Source organism: Oncorhynchus masou, chromosome 12, assembly GCF_036934945.1.
Source record: "Oncorhynchus masou masou isolate Uvic2021 chromosome 12, UVic_Omas_1.1, whole genome shotgun sequence".
Taxonomy (NCBI): domain Eukaryota; kingdom Metazoa; phylum Chordata; class Actinopteri; order Salmoniformes; family Salmonidae; genus Oncorhynchus; species Oncorhynchus masou.
This window is the reverse complement of record NC_088223.1, coordinates 18,864,433-18,887,746: the sequence shown is the minus strand read 5'-3', so window position 1 is coordinate 18,887,746 and position 23,314 is coordinate 18,864,433. Positions and strand designations below refer to the sequence as shown.

The 23,314-nt window shown below is 44.3% G+C and overlaps 1 protein-coding gene across 1 annotated transcript; it reads left to right on the top strand.

Annotated features, from left to right (window-relative positions):
* Window positions 1–536: 536 nt before the first annotated feature.
* LOC135549652 (collagen alpha-2(I) chain) lies at window positions 537–22,784 on the top strand. Its single transcript, XM_064979824.1, has 46 exons — window positions 537–609; window positions 1,475–1,531; window positions 2,364–2,408; window positions 2,634–2,687; window positions 2,874–2,927; window positions 3,116–3,169; window positions 3,306–3,359; window positions 4,012–4,065; window positions 4,575–4,619; window positions 4,960–5,058; window positions 5,334–5,387; window positions 5,782–5,880; window positions 6,079–6,123; window positions 6,508–6,606; window positions 6,736–6,789; window positions 6,898–7,005; window positions 7,131–7,184; window positions 7,314–7,412; window positions 7,555–7,608; window positions 7,832–7,930; window positions 8,219–8,272; window positions 9,930–9,983; window positions 10,094–10,201; window positions 10,987–11,031; window positions 11,285–11,383; window positions 11,663–11,770; window positions 12,051–12,104; window positions 12,219–12,272; window positions 13,161–13,214; window positions 15,209–15,262; window positions 15,596–15,703; window positions 16,049–16,102; window positions 16,212–16,265; window positions 16,741–16,902; window positions 17,201–17,308; window positions 17,595–17,702; window positions 17,838–17,891; window positions 18,229–18,336; window positions 18,723–18,776; window positions 19,055–19,162; window positions 19,565–19,618; window positions 19,715–19,822; window positions 19,967–20,213; window positions 20,649–20,833; window positions 21,131–21,373; window positions 21,656–22,784. Exons 2-46 carry the CDS (start codon window positions 1,529–1,531, stop codon window positions 21,800–21,802), a joined length of 3,813 nt encoding a protein of 1,270 aa, XP_064835896.1. The 5' UTR covers window positions 537–609; window positions 1,475–1,528; the 3' UTR covers window positions 21,803–22,784.
* Window positions 22,785–23,314: the final 530 nt, after the last annotated feature.

The window sequence follows — 23,314 nt, the reverse complement described above, 5'->3', positions numbered from 1 at the left end:
TTTGTCTGATTGAGATATTTTCCCACCATAGGGCCCAAGAGGAGCTAAGGGGCCTCGAGGTGACAGGGTAAGCAAATTAAACCCAGCTGTTTTGTGTGAACTTTAAAATGCTTTGACATTTTCCTTGTTCAATAGTTATTGTAATTTTCCATTGGTGTGTAGAGATTGTATGTTATGTGTCTGGAAGTCACTACACTTGTTTAAATGCACATTTCTAAGAGGGCTACCCCGTGTAGCCACACCACTTGTTGTCATGACACAGAGATCTAGATCCTCGATGTTGATAACAATATTATTGGATGTATTTTTACCCAGCTATATTATGAACATATTAGCAATTATGTAATATGTTTTCCCATTTCTCCATAGTGTAGGAGTATAGCACTTACAGTATGTCGCAGGACAGTGCAATCACACCAGAAAACAAAACAGAAAACAACAAATCAACAACAGAAATATGTATAGAATATAAAGTATTTTAGCTCAGACTTTCTTTAATAGTAAGTATTTCTTTCTGTCTGATAGGGTCCCCAAGGTCCTAATGGAAGAGATGGTAAAGCTGGACTCCCCGGCGTTGCCGGCCCCCCTGGTCCCCCTGGACTTGGAGGAGTAAGTTCACCTATATTATTATGTTTACCACCAATGCCCCTACTTTTCTCTAAACGACTGACAGTTCTGTTACTCTAAAAATGTCCCTACTTTTCTCTAAATGACTGACAGTTCTGTTACTCTGAAAATATCTGACAGATCTGTAACTGAAGATTACCCTCATTTTCTCACTCAAAAAATTACTGACAGTTCTGTAACTCAGAAAATGTCATCCATTTTTTCACTGGCTGTAATTTTTCCCTCAGAAGATGGCAGACATTTTTCACCCAACATTTTTCACCCATCTGCTCTGGTGTGTTTATCAGGGATGGCACTTGGTTCCTCTTTCAAATCAGCCATGTTAAGTGTTCAAAGTGTGCCTTACTCACTAGGGATGGGTTCAATTGGGTAGTCTTGACCCCATGACCTCATGCCCTGATGAACTCATACCCTGTTGACCTTTGACCCTGTGGCCTATGACCCTTTGACCCCACAATGACCCTGTGGCACAGTAAAAACATAAACATAGCTGCCAGTGCTGTTGTTACATAGTTACTACCATGTTATTACACACAACATGGTGATTGTATGTTCAGTGAGTTTATATTATGAGATTATTTTGTTTTAGACCAAAAATAAATGTTCAATACTGGTACAGTTTGTCAATATTGTTCATTGTGGTTCATCATGCTTGACACTAAGGAATACTACTCTCATGTCTCAAGACCCTCAACCGAACATCTGGGATTAACCAATGGAATTTATGACTACTATGCAATTATTATTTGTCACAATACATGTATATTATCATAATTACCTTGACATGGCTTTTATTCCTTGTTAATTTGTGTGCTAATGATTTGTGTCCCTTTTTTTCTTTTGCCAGAACTTTGCTGCTCAGTTTGATGGAGGAAAGGGCAGTGACCCCGGACCTGGACCAATGGTGAGGCCCCAAGAGGGAGAGGGTGACCATGAATTAACCCCAAATTAAACCCTCACCCCTAACCCCTTGGCACTATCCTCTAGCCACCACCTACAAGGCACCAGCCCCTGGCACTGTCCCTATTTAGTCCATAGGCATATTCCCTTGGCACTAGTCCTTGCCTAGCCCCTGGTCCCTAGGCACTTGTGTGGATCTGATAAGATGGATGTAAGCAAGTAATGTTGTAAAAATTCCACCTGGCCTATGAGAGGGCAAGGTAGAGTTATAACCATAAGGCTTCTACCTATTCCCAATCTTCTCAGTGCCCTTGGGTCTATATTGGAATTCAGCCAGAAACAACGTATAGAATAGATCATTGTAGATCATGCACTGTTATGCCACTGATCATAACCTCTTCATCGTCCTGCATGGAGCAGCTGCCAGAATATTACACCAAACTCTGGACATGATAGGTGCACTGCAGTTATTTCTTTATCTGCTGTGACCCCTCTCATAGTTAAGTGTTTACCAATATAATACTAATTGGGCAACCAATTGCCCTTATAATCTCTTCCAATTGTATTCCCCTTCCTCCCAAATCCTTTAATCCTTTCATTTCAGATAAGATCTCATACATTTCATTTCAGATAAGACCTTATACATTTCTTGATTTTTATAGGCATGCGTTCCCCGATTTTATGCAAACGTTTTTGGGTTGCCATATTTCCAATTGCATTCCCCCATACACATATTTATATCGAAATTGGATGTGCACTTTCATTGAACAGTATTGAAATGATGTAGGTACTTTTGTTTGATCTTATTTGAATCGGATTTGTCTTTCTCTCTTCAGGGTTTAATGGGATCTAGAGGACCCAACGGACCTCCCGGATCCCCTGTAAGTAGTTCACTAATGTAATATGTCAAATGACTCAATGTTGTCTTTCTCTCATATAAACTCAACACAAAGGCCAGGAGGTCTTCTTGACTAAGTGACCTGGTCAGATCACATGGTCAGGATGGAATAACTCCTGGTTCTGCTCCTTACACCTAACTGATATCATTGTTTTATTTCTGTCTCATTTGGACAAAATGGCTCACTGATGTGTCTTCCCATCAACAGGGACCCCAAGGATTCACAGGACACGCTGGAGAGCCTGGAGAGCCCGGACAGACTGTAAGATGAAACTCTAACCTAAACTGGCACACCTAATTTCATTAGTCAACTAATCATCAAGCCTTTTACTAATTGACACTACTGCACAGAAAGGCAATTTATAACTTAGAACCTAGAACTTAGAATGTGAAAGTGCCCTTAACTCTGAACCCTGATCTCTGACCTGTGACCTCTCTCTCATCCAAGGGCTCCATTGGTGCTCGTGGACCCACTGGATCCGCTGGCAAACCTGGTGAGGATGTAAGTAAACAGTTAAAATCATCTGCATTATTTTGGTCTAACTTTTGAAATAATTAACTGTGGCACTACTTGCCTACTGGGGCGACAAGTGAATGTGGCAAATCTACAGACTACAAATGCTACAAATGCTTTCATGATAGTGGACCTACAGTATACACATCTAATGCAGCTTGTCTGTTCACTTGTAGGGTAACAACGGCAGACCTGGCAAGCCTGGTGACAGAGGTGGCCCCGGAACTCAGGTAAGGGCAATGTCCGGAGCTGACAGATTTGTAAACTAAATATACATTTGACACTAAATATGCATGAACCCACTAAGTGTTATCACTTAAAATATGCAGGGAAAGAGTTTTTCTAACCTCTTCTCTCCCTCTGTAGGGTGCTCGTGGATTCCCTGGGACTCCTGGACTTCCTGGAATGAAGGGACACAGAGTGAGTATTTACATAAATACATGCTAGGCCCTGCCACTCCTAATGTCTTCCCAACGCCTTCAGGTGGGTGCAATGCTCTGAAGGTTACAGATAGAGGTGACCTATATAGAGCTGATGTGATTCCCTATTCCACATGACAGAAGCGTGTCTATTCTACGTAATACATTTCTATCTGGATGTTCTGTAATGTTGCACCTCACTGAATGTGACCCTGTCATGTTCTGAAAAGATGTATCTCACGGTATCCCACACATCTCCACCTGCTTCCTCTTGCACACATATCCCTCATTTCAAATGACACCCTATTCCCTATTTAGAGCACTACTTCTGACCTTTGTGGCTCCAGTCAAGTGCACTATGAAGGGAATAGCTTGTGATATGAAGGTAAAACTGTGGTGATTATGGGAAGTTAGGAGGAGTTGTATCCCATGAAGCTGAGCGAAAATGCATCCCATATCAAATAGAATGCAAGAAGCCGAGATCTCTAGATAATGATCATACCAAAAACTCCCTCACCAGTTAATCAATGTGCTCTGAATGATATGGGGGACAAAATATCATTTGATATACATATTTTACAGTTTTAATTGATTTTAGACTATAATAGTTGTGTATAGTCTCAGGATGCTAACCTGTTCTCGTTGTGCTCCAGGGTTACAATGGTCTGGATGGACGCAAGGGAGAGTCTGGTACCGCTGGTGCTAAGGTAACGTTGCAGCCACACCTTCCACAGTTTATTCTCTTACCGCTGGCAAATCTAACATATTTCACAAGAGGTCTAATACAGAGGTGTAACAGAGATTTAGCTTTCATCTTTGTGGGCTGGTTTCCCAGGCACAGATTAGGCCTAGTCCAGAACTAGGAAACACTTTCAATGGGGAGATCCATTGTGCACACTTTTTATTCCACGTATAGGATTAATCTGGGTCCAAGAAACAGGCCCTGTAACACCTAAAAGTAAAGTGAGTTTCACGTACAGTAGCACACGTTTAGTCTCAATCACTCTACGTTGATAGCAGTTACTCAAAGGCCAGTTCTTGTTTAACCACTAACATACATAGTACTACGTATTTTCTCTAAATCTCAGAGAATACATTTTTTTAGGACACTCATGCTTACCAATCTAGATATGTCCCAGAGTTCAAACTCATCGTAACTTTCTACCTCCTATGAGTGCCTGTCATCTGATTACGTGTTCTTCTGCTTCTCACATAGGGTGAGACAGGTGCCCATGGAGCTAACGGAACCCCCGGACCAGCTGTAAGTTCACACACGACATCACCCTTGTCTTTTCCCTCGTATTGTTCCCTAGAGGGAAATGTCAGGTGCCAGGCAAGGCATATGTACATGTATCACTAATGAAACATGTCACCTGCATAGAGTCTGAATGTACCTCACAATGATTCTTTACCATTTGTCACATTGAAAAGACATTGCATTCACATAGCTGATTGCAAAGGACACACACAGTGGAGATGAGGACATCAATTGTACAACCAGGAATACATTATATACAACACATTCTCAGTACATACAGACACATTACAAAATCCCAGTGCACTTGTCCTCAACCATTCTCTCTCTCTTACCCTCCCCCCAGGGTTCTCGTGGTCTGAATGGTGAGAGAGGGCGTGCCGGCCCTGCTGGACCAGCTGGTGCCCGTGGTGCTGATGGAAGCACTGGACCCGCCGGCCCTGCTGTGAGTCCGGCTCCCCCTTTGACTCAATAACCTCTGACCTCTTAACCTAATGGATCACATACATGTGACCCCTCTGTTGTGTAATATAATGCCAGATAGAAGTCACTGTGGCCCAGATCTGATCTCTCCCCTAATCATAACCTAAATCATTACAGGTGGAAATGCTAAAACTGAAGTTAAATCATCTGCTTCTAGGGGTAGCTTCATCTAACACCCTTTACTGTAACCCTTGACCTCTATTTAACTATGTTCTCTCTCTATTTCCTGTTTCACAGGGTCCTCTTGGAGCAGCTGGCCCCCCTGGTTTCCCTGGTGCCCCTGGCCCCAAGGTAAGTGTGATGTCATCATGGTCATCTCCAGAGCAGTTCTTCATTATCACAATCCTTAGTATATCATCCTTGGAACGTCACCTGTAGAATGTCATCTGTAGAATATCATAGACGTTATTAGTGTGGACACCAAGGAAGATTCACAGATTCACAGTTCTGGGAACTGTAAAGGCACATCTAAGAAGCTTTCTCCACACCCAAAACATCATGACTCTCTAATTGGTTATCACTATCCGGTATTCTGATTGGTTTACTGTAAAGGGACCAATCACATTGACCAAACTACTGATTCCAAACATAGTATTCCCATGAGGATTTATATACCATAAAACATCTATACAACATCTATATAGCATCCTAAAACAGCCCACTGGATGGTGTGACTCTATTACAGGGAGAGATTGGAGGTGCTGGATCCAATGGCCCATCCGGACCTCAGGGAGGCAGAGGAGAGCCCGGTATCAATGGAGCTGTTGGCCCCGTCGGTCCCGTTGTAAGTATACACAGATACCAATAAACCACAACATTCTCAGTGTGAAACATGGCATATTGAAGGCTCTGTCTTGTTTTCTGGTTCTCTTTTCCTGATGTACTGTATGTAGCGTCATTATTTTGCATCATGGTTTCTTGTCGTCTTGGCAACTCCACACACTTGTCTGCAACACTCTCTTTCCGTCTCCTCTCCTTGTAGGGTAACCCTGGTAACAACGGTATCAACGGCGCCAAGGGAGCTGCTGTAAGTATTCTGGCCATAGTTGCATTGTGGGTAGACTAGATTGACAGTTCAATGGTAATTTAGGGCCAGACAAGATGTAAAATCTTGTTCACTTGATCCTTGAACTTGTACAGAGATATGAGTTATGAATGTAGCACAACAGCAAATATCACTCAAATAACATCAACAATGAATCACTTTACCTTTGGAATTCATGATGTACAGAACTTATTTCAGTTGTTCCCACATTATATACATGTGATATTAGCCATAAGTAACTGTTATAGTGAAACCATTGGATATTGGGTAATGTGATTAGGTAATGGTATGGTAATGTTTATGCAGTAGGTCCTTCAGCTGTCTCCTTACTCATCATTTCTTCCATTCTGTGTGTGTGTGTTCTAGGGTCTCCCCGGTGTTGCTGGAGCCCCTGGTTTCCCTGGCCCAAGAGGAGGTCCCGGCCCCCAGGGCCCCCAAGGATCCACTGGAGCTAGAGGCCTTGGTGTGAGTACTGTTGGACCTAAAAACCAATGCAACAACACTTAACTTTTTTCACAGAACATTTACTTTATTCACACAATCGGTATGAATATTGAGTGATTGGATCATGTTTCTGTGTTTCTTTGACTGCAGGGTGACCCTGGACCCTCTGGACAAAAGGGAGATTCTGGTGCTAAGGGAGAGCCTGTGAGTATCCATACTACTGCTATTTAGCAGTATAGGTATGCTCTAGCATTATGTCAGTACATGGTGTGTGTTTGTGGCAGTCTCTAATGTCTCTGCTTTCTCCTTCAGGGTCACTCTGGTGTCCAGGGTGCCGCTGGTCCCGCTGGTGAGGAGGGCAAGAGAGGCTCAACTGGCGAGCCTGGTGCCACCGGGCCCGCTGGTCTGCGTGGAGCTAGAGTGAGTATATTATCCCAGACCCAGTTTACCAGACCCAGGCTAGGGAAATATTTTGTGGTGTGTTTGATATAAGTTGCAGATGAGTGGTTATGGTTGAATAATGTCTCTCTCTGTGTGTGTCGTAGGGAGGTGCTGGAACTCGTGGTCTGCCTGGTCTGGAGGGAAGAGGTGGTCCCATTGTAAGTTACCAAAAATATGATTTACCATGATGACAATTGTTCAAAAGCAGAAAAAAACAGACTTTTACCTTTTAATTTAGTGACTGTTTTGTACTCATGGGTTGCTCTTCCTCCTCCTCTCTCTGACAGGGTATGCCCGGAGCTCGTGGAGCCACCGGCCCTGGTGGTATCCGTGGAGCCCCTGGTGATGCCGGTCGTGCTGGCGAGTCTGGTCTGACTGGAGCCAGAGTAAGTGTCACACACACCTGTCAATCAATATATTTGTATCAGATGTGTAATGGATTTTCTGATTGTCTAATCTCTGAACCAAATATAGCATGTGTTCTCTAGCTGTGATGCTGAATGACTAACAAGTTCTGTCTGTTTATAGGGCCTCCCTGGAAACTCTGGACAGGGTGGACCCCCAGGCAAAGAAGGCCCATCTGTAAGTGATCAAACACGTCATCTCCAATATTGATCCTTTCAAATGCTCTACATCATAAAAAAAAGTATACAATAAAACTGGTGCCTTGGTAATGGATTGGTTTAAAGCACTTACATTGTGTTGGTGGTACGGTTACCCACCCAATGCAGCACCAATGTTAACACCCATCTGGTGGTGGTGTGTCATATCTGATTCCCGTTGTTTTGTGTGTGTCCTCTTCCAGGGTGCTGCTGGTCTGGATGGCCGCACTGGTCCCCCTGGCCCAACTGGACCCAGAGGCCAGCCCGGTAACATCGGTTTCCCCGGCCCCAAGGGACCTGGAGTAAGTAGAAACTGGAAGTAGAACCAGCAAGTAAAACCAGGAAGGAGATCTGCTAGAGGATGACTTGAGATTGGACCGTGAGAGAGAAAGCTAGGGTCTTGTTGCACTTCGCTATGGACAGATTATGATCTAAAGTGTAAAAAGGAAGTGATATTGAAGGATAAAATAACATTTGGACAGAATGATTTTAGGAGTAGAAAGAGTTGTACTTATCTTGATGATGGTCTGTACATCAACATGATGTTCATCTGACATTTCCATGCTCTCTTCTTCCCTTTCACCCTCCAGGGTGAGGCTGGCAAGGGTGGTGATAAGGGACCTACTGGTGCAACTGGTCTGAGAGTAAGTACCCCCGCACCCGACAACATTCACTACATTATCAACTCTCTACTGGTCTGAGAGTAAGTACCCCCGCATCCGACAACATTCATTACATTATCAACTCTCTACTGGTCTGGGAGTAAGTACCCCCCCCCCGCATCCGACATCATTCATTACATTATCAACCCTCTACTGGTCTGAGAGTAAGTACCCCCCCCCGCATCAGACAACATTCATTACATTATCAACTCTCTACTGGTCTGAGAGTAAGTACCCCCGCACCCGACAACATTCCCTACATTATCAACTCTCTACTGGTCTGAGAGTAAGTACCCCCGCATCCGACAACATTCATTACATTATCAACTCTCTACTGGTCTGGGAGTAAGTACCCCCCCCGCATCCGACATCATTCATTACATTATCAACCCTCTACTGGTCTGAGAGTAAGTACCCCCCCCCCCCGCATCCGACATCATTCATTACATTATCAACCCTCTACTGGTCTGAGAGTAAGTACTCCCCCGCATCCGACAACATTCACTACATTATCAACTCTCTACTGGTCTGAGAGTAAGTACCCCCCCCCCGCATCCGACAACATTCACTACATTATCAACTCTCTACTGGTCTGAGAGTAAGTACCCCCCCGGCATCAGACATCTTTCACTACATTATCAACTCTCTACTGGTCTGAGAGTAAGTACCCCCGCATCCGACAACATTCATTACATTATCAACTCTCTACTGGTCTGAGAGTAAGTACCCCCCGGCATCAGACATCTTTCACTACATTATCAACTCTCTACTGGTCTGAGAGTAAATACCCCCCCGCATCCGACATCATTCATTACATTATCAACTCTCTACTGGTCTGAGAGTAAATACCCCCGCATCCGACAACATTCACTACATTATCAACTCTCTACTGGTCTGAGAGTAAATACCCCCGCATCCGACAACATTCACTACATTATCAACTCTCTACTGGTCTGAGAGTAAGTACCCCCCCCCGCATCCGACATCATTCATTACATTATCAACTCTCAACTGGTCTGAGAGTAAGTACCCCCCCCGCATCCGACAACATTCACTACATTATCAACTCTCTACTGGTCTGAGAGTAAGTACCCCCGCATCAGACAACATTCACTACATTATCAACTCTCTACTGGTCTGAGAGTAAATACCCCCGCATCCGACATCATTCATTACATTATCAACTCTCTACTGGTCTGAGAGTAAATACCCCCGCATCCGACAACATTCACTACATGATCAACTCTCTACTGGTCTGAGAGTAAATACCCCCCCCCCGCATCAGACAACATTCACTACATTATCAACTCTCTACTGGTCTGAGAGTAAATACCCCTGCATCAGACAACATTCATTACATGATCAACTCTCTACTGTAAAAGGGAATTAATTCACTATTATGGTAGATATCTCTCAAATTTGCAGTTGGTAACGCTGAGTATCCTAAATCTGTGACCTCGTAGGACTGACAGGACGCTAGCCAAACAGTCCAAACAAATGTATTACTTACTCTAGATTTATTGTCAGTCATTACAATAGAGTTGTGTTTCCTCAAATCATGAGTTCCAGGATAAACTCTGAGCAAACTATCATGGATCATTGATCATTCACCTACCTCTCTCTCCCTGTCTCTGCTTAGGGTGGCCCTGGTGCTGATGGCAACAATGGAGCTCCCGGCCCAGCTGGAGTCGTTGTAAGTAGTCTGCACTATTTCATTTAAATACACACATGTAATAACTAGAATCTTATCTTACAGTGAACTGTATTTGATTTGATTGAACTTGATGCCATCCTCTTCTACAGGGTAACGCTGGTGAGAAGGGAGAGCAGGGACCCTCTGGTGCACCAGGTTTCCAGGGTCTACCCGGCCCTGCTGGACCTGCCGGTGAGGCAGGCAAAGCTGGCAACCAAGTGAGTAACCAAACCTGTAACACAAACCCAGTGTACATCCACAAACCTTGACCTGTAACACAAACCCAGTGTACATCCACAAACCTAGAACCTTGACCTGTAACACAAACCCAGTGTACATCCACAACCTAGAACCTTGACCTGTAACACAAACCCAGTGTACATCCACAACCTAGAACCTTGACCTGTAACACAAACCCAGTGTACATCCACAAACCTTGACCTGTAACACAAACCCAGTGTACATCCACAAACCTAGAACCTTGAACTGTAACACAAACCCAGTGTACATCCACAACCTAGAACCTTGACCTGTAACACAAACCCAGTGTACATCCACAACCTAGAACCTTGACCTGTAACACAAACCCAGTGTACATCCACAAACCTTGACCTGTAACACAAACCATGTGTACATCCACAAACCTTGACCTGTAACACAAACCCAGTGTACATCCACAAACCTTGACCTGTAACACAAACCATGTGTACATCCACAAACCTTGACCTGTAACACAAACCATGTGTACATCCACAAACCTTGACCTGTAACACAAACCCAGTGTACATCCACAAAGCCATAACAAACCAACATCCACAAATGCATATATATATATTTCCACAATCACTAACAGCAAAATATGTTTTTGTTTATAGAAATGTTACCTCTTACTGTTAATTTCAGTATATTTAATTTTAATAGTGCAAAATATTACATAGTGAGAATACTAACAAAGCATTGTTTTGTAATATTTTTAACTAACAAAGCATTCATCTCTCAACAGGGTATGCCCGGAGACCAGGGACTCCCAGGACCCGCTGGTGTCAAGGTATATCCACTCATGAATCCCTCTCACAGAATATGAAGTATGATCTTCTAACAGCTGGTCAACCAAACACATGTTGCTGTTCACCCATTTACATGTACTCTTAAGTAGGATGAAGGCCCTATATAGGCTTTAACTAGACCCTATTTTTATATACAATTCACATCCACACACTTGTAATGTATACATACTGTGGTGTGCCCATGACAGAGCCTTGGAGCTGACTGTTGCTCTCTCTCTCTATGTCTGTACCTAGGGAGAGCGTGGAAACTCTGGTCCTGCTGGTTCTGCCGGATCTCAGGGAGCCATCGGTGCTCGTGGACCTGCTGGAACTCCTGGCCCCGATGGTGGCAAGGTGAGCACAGCTCTATGAAGGGCTTAGTAAACAAGGCCCAGAGTTTGTCCTGTTCACCTGGTCAGGTCATGTGGTCTGGAAATCCTCCTGGCCCTACAGTCAGTATAAACAAAATATATGAATGACAGATCTGATAGTACTGGTGTATTCTGTATGAGAAATAGACCACTGTTCTTTTAAGCACTGCAGTCAGATGAAGCTCCTAACCACTCACGAGCTTGCTCCATGAGTTGGATAGCTTATAGGTGGAACCATTCTTCACCAATGTCTCTGTTTCAGGGAGAGCCTGGTTCTGTCGGCATTGTTGGTGCCGCCGGACACCAAGGACCCGGTGGTATGCCCGGTGAGCGCGGTGCTGGTGGTACTCCCGGACCCAAGGGTGAGAAGGTAAGTCCCCCCAAAATATGCCGCCTGTAAACATATAAAAAAGTTACATTTCACAAGAAAAACAGAAATCATGTGAAAAGTTGCATAGCAGCTATAATTGATGTAAATTTCTGATATGCTGATGTGAAATGCAGTGCTTGATAAAGTTGTCCTACAGTACAAACACTGGGAGAATTTGAAATACTGATTTTATCTGATAGACCTAGACTAAAAACAACTGTATATAATGGCTATTTTAAAGGAGTGACTGTAACATGTCTTTTCCCCCTTTCCAATCTAGGGTGAGGGTGGACACAGAGGACTTGAGGGTAACATGGGAAGAGACGGCGCCCGTGTAAGTTCCTCTCTCATCTAATGTGGTCACTTTCACAATGAAAACAACATCCAATTCATTGTTATTCTGTCTCTATTGGGTTTTAGTCTGACTTTACCTTGTGTCTCTTTCTAGGGTGGTCCCGGACCAAGTGGACCCCCAGGACCTTCTGGTGCTAATGGTGAAAAGGTAAACAGCCTGAATATTGGCTCCTTTAACTTCAACACATGAAAGGATATCTAAGGATGAAGGAAATACGTTGGTTCAGAAGATGAGAAATATTGTGGGGCTCACTTAGGGAAGATTTGTCAACGATTGTGCATTTCCAAGACATCCAAGATGGAGTAGGCCTAATGTTCACTGACCTTCAGAGGTGCAAGGATGTCCATGGCCATTTCAAGACTCTTTGGCTTGACCTTCAGAGGAGAAATGATGTCAATGGCCATTTCAAGACTCTTTGGCTCTCCACAAGTGATCAAGATATGGACTGGACCATATTGTCGAGTGTGGTCATTCTGAATATTTGGACAACAACAAATGCCTGTCTACTACAGACCAAACAGAAGGACTATGAGCACACCAACTGCCACAGCTTGTGAAGCTAGAATCTCAACCTCGCCATCTGCTGGGCAGTTTGCAGTTGCACACTGCTGAGGTTACAACAGCTGATGTCATCTCCAAAGGATGGAAACCAGGGTCATGTTCAGGAGGGTACACCATACCGCTCACCCATATTTCTTTTTACATTTTGTATCGGAAAACAGAAAGTAGCATTTCTAATTGGACAAGCATCACCCTGTTTCAAAACGTTTTCGCTGGACATGAACCTGGCAGAAAACACACTGCCTGGACACCTGCTCCATTATACATCATCATACTTCAAACTCATCTACCAGCATATGGCAGTTGATGATGGTAGTCATAGTAACAACTATTTTGCCATTTTTTGGAAACAATTTGTCAATACACTTAAATACTAGATATTCTGTGGAACTTGAATGGCCTAGGGTTGACTGATCAAAGTTATACAGACTGGATTGATTCAACCCACACATTCTCATCTTTGCTCTCTTTCAGGGTGAGTCTGGCTCCTTCGGCCCTGCCGGACCTGCTGGTCTTCGTGGACCCAGTGTAAGTACCTACAAACACTTATATAACACATTATCACACATCAATAACACATTATCACACGTCTGCTCATCACCCCTCATCAAAGGAATTAAGGACTAACATGATCTAATATTCAGAATATCTACCCAATATAGACGCTATATCAATCAACACTATCATGTTGTTAGGTTTTAAACAAACAGAGTAAAAACTCAAACAGACGACTAGAAAAATCTCATACCAAGTTCATTCAACCCACTGGGTGCTTCAGCAATAAACACAACATACAAGTCACACAAGCATATTTATGCCTTCTGACTAGGCGGAGTCACCTCCTAGTATGTCTAAGATAAACAATCTGTCTCTGTTGCTAGGCAGGAACTCAGCCTGTTCCTCTTACTGCTGTTGTCATAGACGTGTGTGATAGGACTGTAGTTAGGTGGGCTTCGGGGAGGGCCCCTTTGGCCCCCCTCCCAGAGGTTTCTTCTCTCCAACTGTTGACCTTATCTCGAGTTGAGTTCCACATTGTCCTAGTTCTACAGAAACTGGCCTGCCTTTATCAGGAACTGAGACTAGACTTTTGCTCTTTACCTCCTTCTGTAGAAATATTCATTTTCAGCAATAAAATGTTTGAACAGACAGAAACTTTCTGTACTGCCCCTTGTCTCACACAGTAACTTTCTGTACTGTCCCTTGTCTGACACAGTAACTTTCTGTACTGTCCCTTGTCTGACACAGTAACTTTCTGTACTGCCCCTTGTCTGACACAGTAACTTTCTGTACTGCCCCTTGTCTGACACAGTAACTTTCTGTACTGCCCCTTGTCTCACACAGTAACTTTCTGTACTGCCCCTTGTCTCACACAGTAACTTTCTGTACTGTCCCTTGTCTCACACAGTAACTTTCTGTACTGCCCCTTGTCTCACACAGTAACTTTCTGTACTGTCCCTTGTCTGACACAGTAACTTTCTGTACTGTCCCTTGTCTGACACAGTAACTTTCTGTACTGCCCCTTGTCTGACACAGTAACTTTCTGTACTGCCCCTTGTCTGACACAGTAACTTTCTGTACTGCCCCTTGTCTGACACAGTAACCTTCTGTACTGCCCCTTGTCTGACACAGTAACTTTCTGTACTGCCCCTTGTCTGACACAGTAACTTTCTGTACTGCCCCTTGTCTGACACAGTAACTTTCTGTACTGCCCCTTGTCTCACACAGTAACTTTCTGTACTGCCCCTTGTCTGACACAGTAACTTTCTGTACTGCCCCTTGTCTGACACAGTAACTTTCTGTACTGTCCCTTGTCTGACACAGTAACTTTCTGTACTGTCCCTTGTCTGACACAGTAACTTTCTGTACTGCCCCTTGTCTGACACAGTAACTTTCTGTACTGCCCCTTGTCTGACACAGTAACTTTCTGTACTGTCCCTTGTCTCACACAGTAACTTTCTGTACTGTCCCTTGTCTCACACAGTAACTTTCTGTACTGCCCCTTGTCTGACACAGTAACTTTCTGTACTGCCCCTTGTCTGACACAGTAACTTTCTGTACTGCCCCTTGTCTGACACAGTAACTTTCTGTACTGCCCCTTGTCTGACACAGTAACTTTCTGTACTGCCCCTTGTCTGACACAGTAACTTTCTGTACTGCCCCTTGTCTGACACAGTAACTTTCTGTACTGCCCCTTGTCTCACACAGTAACTTTCTGTACTGCCCCTTGTCTCACACAGTAACTTTCTGTACACAGAGTTCCTATTCACCCTTCATTGACCCCAACATATACATTTCTTATAGATGTAAAGTATTCAATAAATTCTAGTATGACGACAGGAATAAGTATATTTCAAGATAGAATCCAACAATGTCATGTTATATCAGTGTCTAGTTGATGCTTGATTATCTGTCTGGATGGTTGGATAGATGGTTGGATGGATGGTTGGATGGATGTGTATATCTCTACTGTACATGGAGGGGCTCCTCTGACCGTTTGCCTCTGTGTTCCTGCTCTGATTTAGGGAGAGCGTGGAGAGGGTGGACCTGCTGGGCCTCCCGGCTTCGCCGGACCCCCTGTAAGTACTCATTCGGTTGATACCCTGAAACCACACACAAACATGTCACATACATGTATGCATCAAAATATAGTGATGTTCTTTAACATGGAGACATACACGGAAACTCACTCCTTCACTGACCGATGCATGGAAACACACACGCAAACACACACACTAATTCACTGTCTGACAGACTAATACACACACATACACAAACTAACTCTCAGTGTCAGACTCATACACACACATACACAAACTTGTGTGCACACACATATACTCACACTACCTTGTGTTTCTGCAGCCTTTGTTCTGTGGGCTCTGTTCTGACCCATGTCTGTGCATCCCATGCAGGGTTCTGATGGTCAGTCTGGCCCTAGAGGAGAGAAGGGACCCGCTGGTGGAAAGGGAGATGTCGGCCCCGCCGGCCCTGCTGGACCTGCTGGCCAATCTGGACCTTCTGTAAGTCACTTACTTAGTTGGCCCTCTTATTTCCAGTGTGCGACACACAGCCCATTCTTACCACCTACTTCAATGGGAATCCACTGAATCATTCACACAGACAATTATATGCAGGACATGGTCCTGTTTGGCTTAGGTGGTAAAGTATGGTGCTTGTACTGCCAGGGTTGTGGGTTTGATCCAGGAGCCACCAATATGTAAAATGTATGCAGGCATGACTAAGTCGCTTTGGATAAAAGCCTCTGCTAAGTGGCAAATGTTATTATCACAAGATGTACATCCTCACTGGGAATGATATCCTCTACTTGTGAAGATGATGCAAACTGACTTCCTGTGCTTGTCTAGGGTGCTAGCGGACCCGCTGGTCCTCCTGGTGGTCGTGGTGATGCTGGACCTTCTGTAAGTACTGTCACTGATATCACACACAACGACACCCCATATCTCTGTGACCTTGGCTGCTTTCTAACCTTTCTAACCTTTGACCTTTGTGTGTGGTCTTTCTCTTCAGGGTCTGACCGGTTTCCCTGGTGCTGCCGGTAGAGTTGGAGGCCCCGGTCCCGCTGTAAGTGTGGCAGTAGTGTTAACACACACACAAACACGCGGAGGTGCCATTTTGTACAGATGTAGGATCTTAATTTGATCACCCTGTTGCAAGATAACTTTTACACATTTAAAATGTGTGGTGTGTTTGAGGTTTAAAAAGGCTTCTTAAGTTTGTAATTTAGACTTTGACATTCCCTTACAAAGAAATGATCAACCTCTACAAAAATGTGCATTCATAATAATCCACATTTCCTATTGCTGCAGGTTTATTTTCTTGCTATAGCAAATTGGCTCGAATTAAGAGCCTACATCTGTACTTAGAAGCAATATCATGCTGTCGACATCATGTAGTTATTCAAACCCCTTGTGTTCATATTTCACTCATGTCAGTCTCTTATCAGTGATAACATCCTGGCTGATTCTGAACAAACATACACAGATACTCCTCCCACTTTTTATTCTCAACAACCACCTATCCTCTTCCCTACACACAGGGTATTTCTGGGCCCCCTGGCTCCGCCGGTCCCGCTGGCAAGGATGGCCCTCGTGGTCTCCGTGGTGATCCTGGCCCCGGTGGACCTCAGGGAGAGCAGGGAGTTGTTGGACCCGCTGGTATCGCTGGAGACAAGGGACCCAGTGGAGAGAGCGGTCCTCCTGTAAGTCATCATAACTCTCATTGAGGCCTCAGTAAGCTTCTCCTCAATAAAGGATTTATGCTGTGGCTTTCACTAGCCTGGTTCCAGATCTGTTTGTGCTGTTTTGCCATAGGACCATAGGAGTTGGCAAAACAGCACAGAACCATTCTGGGACCAGGCTAGCTTTTCATTGTTTGGGCTGCATAACAAAACACCCCCATTCACCACTAATGGAGATGATGGGGGAAAGTGATTGTGTTTCTTTCTCTGTTCTCTGCTTTTCTCCACTCTCACCTCCTGATCTCCTGTCCCTGTTCAGGGTGCTCCTGGTACCGCTGGACCCCAAGGTGTGCTCGGACCCTCTGGCTTCGTTGGTCTGCCTGGTTCCCGTGGTGACAAGGGTCTTCCTGGCGGTCCTGGTGCTGTGGTGAGAACATCACACCTTCTGTTTCAAAGCATTATTCAGACTGCCCTAGCAGACACATCCGGCCACAGAACAAACAAGAGGGCTCTGTAAAAATAGCAATTTGTCATATTTTATGGGAATGATTTTGATCAAATGGGGCAAATCACAGTTCTATTCCAGACAGGTGGAGCCCAGACAACCAGATTTGTTTGCGCTGCGATCCATTGAGTTATGGATACAGTACATAGTTACTTACTATGGTATGTGTTTGTATTGTGTTGACCCTGTGATACTCTGTGCCATTCAGGGTGAGCCTGGTAGACTTGGACCTGCTGGTGCCTCTGGACCCCGTGGTCCCTCTGGTAACATTGGCATGCCCGGTATGACTGGTACTCAGGGAGAAGCTGGACGTGAGGTAAGGTTTGATTGTTTGATGTGTTAAACAAGTACTCAGAGCCTGTATTCTAGACACATGGCCCAAATCCTACATTTTAATTCACCCACAGTTCCCATGGCAACACAATTAACATGCTATTGTGTCACCCCACAGGGTAACTCTGGCAACGATGGACCTCCCGGTCGTCCCGGAGCTGCTGGCTTCAAGGTACACTCTCTGTCAGTTATGCTGTAGGGTGAAGTTGCCCCTAGACGCTAATCTGGGGTCCGTTTAGCATTTTCCCTTCTAATGGTTAAGGTTACGATTGGTAGAGGGGAAGCTGATCCTAGATTTTTACCTTGGGAAAACTTCACCCCGGAGTGGAATTTATACCTCACAGTACTTAAGGCACCGTTCACCTGAGCTGAATTCAGGACTAAATCCATCTTGTAGTGGAGTGGAAATGTTCCCTTTGGCTTCCATTTTACAAACTTAATCTCAGGAACATGTTAAGTTCATATGAATATCAGTTAAAACTATAATGTCTTGAACTTTCAACTTGCAGGGTGACCGTGGTGAGCCTGGTTCTCCTGGAGCCCTTGGAAGCTCTGGACAACCTGGACCCAACGGACCCGCTGGCTCCGCTGGCAGACCTGGAAACCGTGGAGAGTCTGTAAGTGCCCCCCCCTACCCGAATTGGACCCCCTGAACAGGGTTGACGAAGGGCACGTTTTACCTGGTCTCTAGAAGGACGGTGGAGTCCATGTTAGCAATGTCATGGTGTTACAGTATTTCCGCAAGCTTTCCCATGAGAGGCTCCTTCTTCACGTGCCCATATAACCCTGTAACTATTCCCCAGGTCATTACTGGAAATGAGAATGTGTTCTCAGTCAACTGACCTGGTCAAATTAGGGTTAAATAAATACTACAATAATTATAGAAAAAAAGCATTCACATGAAACAGAAACATCACTTCTACTCTACACAGAAGAATGGTTCCTGTGTTTCTATCTCTAGCATGCTGATGTGGATATATCTTCTCTCTCTCTGCCTCTATAGGGCCCCACTGGAAATGGTGGTCCCGTCGGTGCTGCTGGTGCCCGTGGTGCCCCCGTGAGTACCCTGTCTAACCTCATATTGACTCGGACTGCTGAATTAGAACTCCACTAATCATTTCAACTATCTTAGTGCATCACCGTAGCCTAGTTGTGCCTATACTGTAGACTATACTGTAGCCATAGCCTAATTGTCCCTATACTGTAGACTATACTGTAGCCATAGCCTAGTTGTGCCTATACTGTAGACTATACTGTAGCCATAGCCTAGTTGTGCCTATACTAAATGTGAAATAACACACCTGTGTTATGGTTCTGTGTCTCTTTGTGTTGTAGGGCCCCGCTGGTCCCCGTGGAGAGAAGGGTGGCGCTGGAGAGAAGGGAGACAGAGGCATGAAGGGTCTGCGTGGACATGGTGGTCTCCAGGGAATGCCCGGACCTAATGTAAGTCATGATGACTGCTATGACCATCCATTCTCCATCCATCAAGATCAATTCGATATGATTTAATCTCATATCCTTAAATATCCCATCCCATATGCCCAAGTTTGTATTGGCTTCACCATTTCATTTATAGACGCCTTATAGCCACTTCACTTAAATATCTGAATAATTTGCAGTACGACAATGTTCTTATGCTGTAGCTACTCCTGAGCTAACCGTATCTCTCCCCTACAGGGACCAACTTTAGCTACCCCTGAGCTCTCCTGTCTAATCATATCTCTCCCCTACAGGGACCAACTTTAGCTACCCCTGAGCTCTCCTGTCTAACCGTATCTCTCCCATACAGGGACCAACTTTAGCTATCCCTGAGCTCTCCTGTCTAATCATATCTCTCCCCTACAGGGACCATCTGGTGAGACTGGCTCTGCTGGTATCACTGGACCTGCTGGACCCAGAGTAAGTAACTATTACTATCCACATCAAACGCTTCCTCCATTGTATCTTCTTCCAACTAGACAGATACATGTATTTGACACCTCTCCTTGTCTCTAGGGCCCCGCCGGACCCCATGGTCCCCCTGGTAAGGATGGTAGAGCTGGAGGTCATGGTGCTATCGGACCTGTTGGACACCGTGGTTCCCCTGGACATCTTGGACCTGCTGTGAGTATATCTAGTACTCACATAACTGCCTCAGTCAGCCAGTCAGCCAAATGCCACAGAATTGGTGACAAAGGGGACTGATTGTTTAAGGTGTGAAGGCAGAAACTAGCTGTTAACATAGCAACTCTCTTCTCTCGCCCACAGGGTCCACCTGGCTCTCCTGGACTTCCCGGACCCGCAGGTCCCGCTGGAGGTGGATATGACCAGTCTGGTGGTTACGATGAGTACAGAGCCGACCAGCCCTCTCTCAGGGCCAAGGACTACGAGGTGGACGCCACCATCAAGTCACTGAACTCCCAGATCGAGAACCTGCTCACCCCCGAGGGCTCCAAGAAGAACCCCGCCCGTACCTGCAGAGACATCAGACTCAGCCACCCCGAATGGAGCAGCGGTGAGTTGGTGGCACAGACATCGGTCTTTTTCTTCATTGATAGTTTGACTCACCGAGTTGCCACAGAACCCTCACACTCTCTTTGTAAACTCTTAACCACTAAAATATGTAGTTCAAACCCCCGAGCTGACAAGGTACAAATCTGTCGTTCTGCCTCTGAACAGGCAGTTAACCCACTGTTCCTAGGCCGTCATTGAAAATAAGAATTTGTTCTTAACTGACTTGCTTAGTTAGATAAAGGTAAACTAAACATGTCACTATCAATACTCTCCTTGAGCAATTGAACCCATACAATAGACAGTATCATGTTGAATAGTAATAATAACCTGAAACTCAAAAAAACAACAACACCTAAACCCCAGTGAAGTATTACTAAGAGAAATAATAACATTATCAATGATAACCAATGTCATTCTTTCTTGTGCTCTCCTGCAGGTTTCTACTGGATCGACCCCAACCAGGGCTGCATCGCTGACGCCATCAAGGCCTACTGCGACTTCTCCACCGGACACACCTGCATCCACCCTCACCCCGAGAGCATCGCCCGCAAGAACTGGTACAGGAGCTCTGAGAACAAGAAGCACGTCTGGTTCGGCGAGACCATTAACGGTGGTACTGAGGTGAGCGGACTGAACCTGCACTGATTCTAATGACAAGAGCAGACAGTTTGAACATCTGAGTGGAAGATACATTGATTTGATTGATACACCAGTTTGATTCTAGGCATATTTTAGTAGTATTGTATAGACCCATGTTATTGGCTTACATTCATCTCCAGCACCATAAACCTGATTGCATTAGGTTCCATTTGAAAGAGATCATCAGATCTCTGATTCTTCACCCAGGTTTTTCTCTAAATGCTTGATACTGCACCTTGACACTGATCCTGTCTTACTTCCTCCTATGTTGTTTCTCAGTTTGCTTACAACGACGAGACCCTGAGCCCTCAGAGCATGGCCACACAACTGGCCTTCATGCGTCTCCTGGCCAACCAGGCTACCCAGAACATCACATACCACTGCAAGAACAGCGTGGCGTACATGGACGGAGAGAACGGCAACCTGAAGAAGGCTGTGCTCCTGCAGGGCTCCAACGACGTGGAGCTGAGGGCCGAGGGCAACAGTCGCTTCACTTTCAACGTTCTGGAGGATGGCTGCACTGTAAGTCCCCTTTCTTTTACACTGCAATGTCTGGAATAATAGCTTTGTTCATTCTCTCTCTGTGTTCACTCCCACAAGTAGATACAGTGCATGGTAGAAGGGTGAACTCAGGCTCAGGGTAGTTTTCTGTAACTTCCTGGTTAGTGAAAGAGTTAGGAACCTGACTCTTTATTTAAAGTATAATAGGTTTCTACTGTAGGGTGTTATTGTACGTTTTCAAGATATGATATACTGAGTGCACTATTCTGATACATGGTTTCTCTTTTTGTCCTACCTCTGCAGAGACACACTGGCCAATGGAGCAAGACAGTCATTGAATACAGAACAAATAAACCATCTCGCCTGCCCATCCTCGACATTGCACCTTTGGACATTGGTGAAGCTGATCAGGAGTTTGGTTTGGACATTGGCCCAGTCTGTTTCAAATAAATAGACTCATGATAAATTAAAAAAAAAGGGAGAAAGAAAGAAAAAAAGAATCTCTGCCCTTCTTTGTGTGTTTTTTTTTATACTGAATGCTCATTTCCTCTGCGCATCCACTTGCTTAAGCTGGGCTCTATCGGAGAGAACCAATGGACTGAACGGAGCGTTGTGCAATGCAAATTAATACAGCAGCCCAAAGAGACGCGGGAAAACACCATGTTGTGGAACATGTCAACATTTTGTAAAAAATCTAATAAGTGTAATAAAAACGCTGAAAGTATGCATCACTTTGTGGTCTTTGTATATCTTCCAAAGAGGAGGTTTAAAACCACAATTTTTTTTTTTTATAAAAAAAAAAAGGTTGAAGCTACCTCATGCCTGTGTTTTAGAAAATTCTATTGAGAAGCTGTCTGATCCACAACGTAGATGTTACGAACTCTACGGCTTCAAGCTCTGTCCTGTATCAAAGGTGCTGAATTACTTGAAGCAGAGATCTATGGTGCTAAACATGCAGCTGTGGAAAAGCAGGAAACCACTCATTCTCACTGTGTTACTTTGTATTGACTTTGATGAGTCTTGCACAGGTCCCCCTGATAAACCCCATTTTAAGCAGGTGGAATTTTCCTAAATCTGGTCTGATGTTTGTCTGGTTTTGACTTTGTTTCTGGTTTTTTAAATATTTTTTTTTTTGTCTTGGAAGTTTTGTTTTCTTTTTTGTTCAGACATTTTACTCTTTCAATTCCCCCTATCAATGCAGTGTTCATGCTGACAGCACATTATTTTATCCATTTTTAATGGATTTTAGGCGGCCTCTCTCTCTCAAAACCACAAAGTTTATTGTACCTATTTTGTATATGTGAGATGTTTAAATAAAGTGTGAAAGTTCTGAAATAAAGCATGTCCAATGTTCCAAAAAGACACCATTCAATGACTAAAGTGCTTTCATGTTTTACGATGATGATATTATTAAATGAGGTTGGAGTTGAAAGATTGTTTTGTGTTTTTGGTTATATATAGAACTTAACTCTTCCTTCCACATATCATCTTCACGACCAAGAGGAGAATACAAAGACCCTGCCAGTGTATGCAAGTAGCTTCTTTAATCATCATGTATTTTCTATCAGTAAACCAAACACCTTTTTTTTCAATAGATTAAGAATCAAATAGCCCAACAAGTACATGAAAACAGATGTCTGTGTACAAATGTAGCTTTCACCACAGCTAACACAGGTCTACATTAGGCTACAACATCCACCACAGCTAACACAGGTCTACATTAGGCTACAACATCCACCACAGCTAACACAGGTCTACATTAGGCTACAACATCCACCACAGCTAACACAGGCCTATAGTAGGCTACAACATTCACCATAGCTAACACAGGCCTACATTAGGCTACAACATCCACCACAGCTAACATAGGCCTACATTAGGCTACAACATCCACCACAGCTAACACAGGCCTACATTAGGCTACAACATCCACCACAGCTAACACAGGTCTACATTAGGCTA

Bases quoted from the DNA above. Each gene is read 5' to 3' on its own strand.
- LOC135549652 (XM_064979824.1), top strand. The intron at 8,273-9,929 runs GTAAGTACCCCC...GTCTCTGCTTAG, and splicing joins CTGGTGCAACTGGTCTGAGA to GGTGGCCCTGGTGCTGATGG. The intron at 16,266-16,740 runs GTAAGTGTGGCA...CCCTACACACAG, and splicing joins TTGGAGGCCCCGGTCCCGCT to GGTATTTCTGGGCCCCCTGG.